Source organism: Nematolebias whitei, chromosome 2, assembly GCF_014905685.2.
Source record: "Nematolebias whitei isolate Nwh7 chromosome 2, NemWhi1, whole genome shotgun sequence".
Classification (NCBI taxonomy): domain Eukaryota; kingdom Metazoa; phylum Chordata; class Actinopteri; order Cyprinodontiformes; family Rivulidae; genus Nematolebias; species Nematolebias whitei.
The window spans coordinates 7386107-7392106 of NC_056499.1; the positions used below are offsets into that span (position 1 = coordinate 7386107).

The 6000-nt window shown below is 38.4% G+C and overlaps 1 protein-coding gene across 2 annotated transcripts in view; it reads right to left on the reverse strand.

Moving 5' to 3' along the window:
• The window catches only part of ankrd11 (ankyrin repeat domain 11), a 154742-nt gene that overhangs the window by 26061 nt on the left and 122681 nt on the right, over positions 1-6000 (reverse strand). For both annotated transcript variants that reach the window (XM_037689818.1, XM_037689810.1), the window contains exon 3: positions 3622-3767. In XM_037689818.1, coding sequence (XP_037545746.1) covers positions 3622-3708 — 87 coding nt within the window. In that variant the 5' untranslated portion in view covers positions 3709-3767. The remainder of the gene's footprint in view (positions 1-3621; positions 3768-6000) is intronic.

The following is a 6000-nucleotide window of genomic DNA, read 5'->3' on the forward strand; positions in this document are numbered from 1 at the left end:
ACATTAAACAACTACCGTACGTATTTACATATACATATTTACAGCAGTAATCAAAACAGAGGCTGTAAAAGAAAATATCAGAATTTGTTGTTTTAATGAGTGGCATTTCAGTTCCTCTTCCTGACACTTGTCATCTGATGACAGATACATTTAAATGTTTAAAAACTTTCATTGTGCAGATATTACAGTATACTGCAAAGATATTTTTAGTCACATTTAGAGTGGGTGAATACACTCCCTTTATTTAACTCAGTTTTTCTGCTCTCTTCATATCCATTTTTATCCTGGGGGTAGGTTTTCTATTGTGTCAACTCTTTGAACCCCTCCCCCTGCCCTGCCCCAGTCATGAGACTATGATGTCATGGTACAGTAGACAAACGGTGTCAGCTACAGTGAACTAATCTCCCCGTCTGCATTCAGACACACAAAAGGCATCGGCACGAGAACACAAGAATTAAGCAAAAGCATGACACGGAGCTCCGCGAAGAAAAAGCCACACATTCAAAAGAAGAAACAAGTTTAGCAGGAAACCATTTCTTTAGAAGAGAGCTAAAAGTAGAGAGGAGTTCCTGATGCATGCTCAAGGATAGAGAGGAGCTGTTTCACCAGAACTTGATGTGAACAGAACTTCGACAACTTGATTTTCCTGAAATCCACCGTCACATTCCTGTTTTTTACTGAACTCTTTGTAATAATGACCGCTCGTCTTTTGTTTCAGTTTTTTCCTCACCCCTGTGCACTCTTTTTCTCTCCCTCCCTCCCTTCTGCACTCCCTCTGTGCCACGAGTCTGATGCAATCCTTTGCAGAGAGCTGTAAATCCATGTCTGCATAAGCTGCACCTATCTTTGCCAGTCAGTCGATAAGTTAACAGTTGGCATGACATCATCAAGCTGCGCCTCTTTTTTTTTGTTTATCTGCAAACTATACAGTTGTAACCTTGTTTCTAAACAAGGGACTCTCCCCCTAAAGCTCAAATTTAAGAGCAAAGGAGGGAATAAAAAAGGCACTTCTGAAACTAGTTTTGTTCAGAGCACAACATTTTGCCATTTTATAACTGGATTGATTTCATTGTAGTTGAGTTATAATTTTCTAGGTGAATGCAACATAATGAAACCTGCCCGCTTGAATAAGTTTTTAAACACACATTTTTGTCCGTTACCAAATGGGACAAATACAAATGATGGAAATAAAAACACAAGGCTTAATTTACATGCAGACAAGAACTTAACAGTTATGTCATATTCATTTCAAAATCAGGCTCACGATAAGAGTCAAATATCTTATTTACATGAAATAAAAACGACATTGTGTAACTTTTATCGTTTTAACATAAAATGCAGTCAAAACTTTCTCAATGCATTCTTGCTGACATTTAAGAAGTGTTTTACAGTTTCTACAGTTTCCCACACCATTATACAAGCGGGGTGCCCCACCTCGTCAACAGAACTGAGCACCCCGCTTACCAAACCGAACTTGCCCCCCCCCCCCCCCCCCCAATCTGGCACTGACATAGCACTAAGCTAGCCGCGCGAAATACAGGCGCTCTAGCTAAAAAGCTAAAGGCACCTCTTCTCTCATGCTGACACCCCCCCCGGCTCAAAAACTGTTTTGGTACAAGCTGCGCTCAGACATGTCTCCGTCCCTCCATCAACAAAAATCATGGACGAGAGGAGCACCCCGCCATGGCAAGTTAACCGGGGGAATCACTGCATACATTTTAACCAGATTGCAGGGATCTATAAATAAATATTTGTTTAGTATGATCTTTTAATTTGACCATTTTGCCCACGTCCCCCCCCCACCTCCAAGAGGGAGGTTTTTGGTTTAATGAAAAAATAATATTTTTAGGCTCTTTCTGTAAGTAGAAAATATTTTTACTAGAGATGCACAATATTGGATTTTTGACCGATATCCGATAGGTTAAAACGTATTTGGTTGATAAGATATTTTTAATATACTTTCCTGTGTCAGAACATAGCCCTCTTATTTAGGCTTATTTGCTAAAAAAATTGTGCAACAGCTGTAACAGCTGGTGACATATATTCAGTAACAGCCATACGCATAGCACTTTAACTTATATTAAATGAAAAATGTTAAATGTTATTTATTAGCATTAGTCATATGCAACGCTGTCTCACTTGTGGAGGCTTGTTCCGGGTTCCTATAGCTGCAGTGTGGGATCCTCTGCACTCCTGTGCATGAAGGACAGACTTTTTAAGTTCAAAGTTTTTGTCCATCCATTGTGCCGTAAGACTTAATCATGCTAACGGGGCTAACACTTGTCCAAATGTCTTTGGTAAAACTCACCTAAGTGCTATCGGCTATTAGCTTCTCAACGACGTCGGAAATGACGGCTTGTAACTCGGGTAGGTCTAGGTCGGAAAAATATTTTTGACTGGTACGATGTAGCGAGGCTCAATGTAGTCCAAAAATCTTCGGAATCTAATATCATCGATGACAAAAAAAATAAATAAATCTGCACCACCGACATGTTGACTTCTTCCTCTCAACCGCGATCAGAACAGATAGGCGCACGTGACTTCATCACGTTGTGCTGGTGCTGCAGACATCCTTGTCACTGGGTTGTCATATAAAAACAGCGTCTTTTATATCGGTGGGTTATTTTGATGGAATGGCCTATGTCCGATATTTAACTTTAACGCTAATATCGGCCGATACCAATACCATGCCGATAATATCGTGCATCCCTGCTTTTTACTCATAGTATACTTTATAAAAACATAATTGATGAACATGTATATTTTGTGGGGAGATCAGCACAGTAGATCCAACATATTTTTGCTTGTGGGTTTCAAAACAGCCAAGACGTGCAACCCAAATATTCTTGCCAACACGCAAGTAAATAGAACCAGCTTGTTGACAACACAAACACATTGAACTTTTACTGTTTTTCTTCCATTTGTGATACTTTTTACTCCTTTTGTATTGATTACTGTAAAAATACTGTGGTAGAAATTATTTCTGAAGGTCATTGCAGGACCCCCAACACAGTTTTATGACTCAAAGTAGAGCCCAGAAACCAACATCGAGAACAACAGGAGCAGTGTGTCATTTACAACATCACATCCTCACTAAAGCAAGTGGACATTCCAGACTCATAAAAAATAAGCATTAATCTCTCATTCAGATTTACACAATATTAAACAAATATACTACTTCAATCAAATTCAGTCATCCAGAGGGGGGGAAAAATATCCCCACAGCCTTTTACCTGGTTGGACATTAGACTGGTTGGAGACCTGACATTGTTATAAGTAACTGGAAAAAATGAAGTGATATGGTCATTTATAGGGCATTTAATAGATTTTAAAAAAGTGCTGGAGTAGGCAAAAGAAAGGGACCGTGCAGATAGTGTGGTGAAACTAAAATGCATCTTTAATCAGGTAATTATAGAATGTAATTTGGAATCATTTTAAAGGTAATCTATGACATGGCTCAAAGGGACTGCGGTATAAAAGTGCTGTTAAAAAATAGAAAAAAGATGAAGTCTTTCAGTTACTGAGTGGGCTGCTGACCAATCCAAAACAAGCAGGTGGTTGCTGACACAAGCAATCTCAAAGTAAAACAATAAATAATTTGCATTTATTATTTTGTCTTACCTTTTTCCCACCCTGCTTTTCCACCATGTCGGAGTTGAGTGGGAAGTGGTCCAGTTGGGGGGTTTTAGAACCCCCACCTTTGGGCATCGTTCAGCTCTCCCCACGCCAAGCTTCATTCACGCTGCCATTGCATCGTCATCAACCGTCTGCAACAGAGGAAAAAAAACAAAAACGGAGTGAAGTTGGCGCCTGGACACTTTGTTTTCTTGAAACTGTCAAGATAATGTAACTAAAAGTAGAACATCAAGAACTCATTTTTAAACAATTGTACTTTTACTATGGTAGCCAAAAGGTTACAAAGTTTTATAGATAGAACTCGCACAGTAAACAAGTTAATTTTATCACAAAACAAGTTTTGGGGAAAAAAGAATAGTACAAGAAGAAGTCAAAGGTCAGCGAGTCAGAGTTTCTTTATTTGTCATTTGCGCCACATGTGGTACATGTGTTGGAACGAAATTGTGTACACGGGTCCCAGTTACATTCAACAATAAAATGTAAAGAAAAACAGTAATAAGATCTAAAATATGAATAAAAAAAAACTTTAACTACAAATATGATAAGCACTAAAAGCATAAAAACAATACGTCGCACAACCATGAGTCTGTGAGCAGATGAAGGAACACAGCAACATGAAACAGATCAGCAGCAACATGAAACGGATCAGCAGCAACATGATGTGATTTTTCCACAGTGATTATTCTGGTTAGAGATTCATGAGTCTACCAGCCTCAGGGTAGAAGCTGTTCCTCAGTCTAGTCGTTCTACACTTAATGCTCCTTAACCTCCTTCATGAGTGGAGCGTGGGAAAAAAGTGTGTGTGCTGGGTGAGTGGGGTCCTTCATGGTGCAGAACAAAAGAGGTGAGTGATAGATCCAGTATAGCCAATACATTGTGCACAGACCATCGTGTAATATCTTAAATGAATATATAGCAACTGTAGAGTATACATTTTAACAGTATTTTTTCTGCCGCCTGTTTCTATTTCTCTAAGAGTTCATCATTTCCAACAAAATGACTCTTATTGTTGTCTCCAATGCCCCCATGACAGACTTCTGTCATCTGTAAAAGTGAAAGAGAGGGGGGAAAAAACATGTTTTCAACCGTCTCGATTCGGGCGGGACCGTCTTTGGTTTTACCTCCTCTGTTCCGCGTCCCACAAGAGGAGGAGCAGTACACCCAAATGTCCCAAATCTGACAAGAGCAGGCTGGGCTCACCTGTTCATGCCGTGTCTGTGTGGGAGGAGGGACATAGAGGCTTCACGGGCTTCCTGTAACAGCAGGAGTCAGGATACTGCAATAAACCTCTATTGGTTGTAAAGTTCAACTTTTCAGCTTTCAAGTTCAAGTTCAAGTATGTTTTATTATCATTTGCATCACATGTGGTACATGAGGGGGAACGAAATTATGTACACAGGGTTCCAGTTACATCAAACAATAGCAAAAATATACATGGTAAAAAGAAACTGTAATAAGGATCTAAGATATAAACTAAGAAATATGCTAAACTAAGAAATACACTAAACACTTAGTAGTGCAAAACAATATGCCGAACAACATTAGCACGAACATGAGTCAGAAACTGTTTAAATTTTTTGATAGCACAAACGATCCCAAAGTTACAGTAACGCAAAGTGAGTTAGAAAAAAACTAAAAAAAAACGTAATCGGCAACACACTCGTAATAAAAAACACAAATTTTGTTGTTAAAGTTCAGGTATTCTATATTTACTCAGCGTCGTCGTCATCATACAGACGTGTGCAACTGGCATGCGTTACCAAACTTCTGGTCTTCAAAGTAAACGGCGGTGCCGCAAGAGCTTGTTCAGCCCGAGTATCTCTCACAGTGAGAGAGGTGGCTGTGTTTCCTGATTTAGTTCTTCTAATTAAACAATAATAATACTAAAAGATTTATGAAAGATTTATGTCCCAAGTTAAATAAAAAATGTGTGTTTCTGTTTAACTTTAATTTTCCCCCCAAACTCTAAAAGGTAGTTTCTGGTTTGTGTAGTTTATCATAAATTCTACACAGTGTTACCCTGCCCTACCTTAGATAAATAATGTTACTCATTGAGTTTTTATGTATTTGAATGTTTCTGTTCAGTGCCCTGAGATAAGTTCTGTTGTGACTTGGTGCTATATAAATAAACTGAATTGAATTGACTTGTTTTAACAATAACAAGGTGTTTTGGCTGTTTGGATGTGCTAAACTTGATTAAATTTAGAAATTTGGCAGTTTTAAATGACTACATGAGCTGAAACCCTGTAGATATAATCCCTTTGAATGAAACAATAATTTAGGGGAGAAATCTGTCAAACTCCGCACAGAACTTCCTGTGATATATATATATATATATATATATATATATATATATATATATAT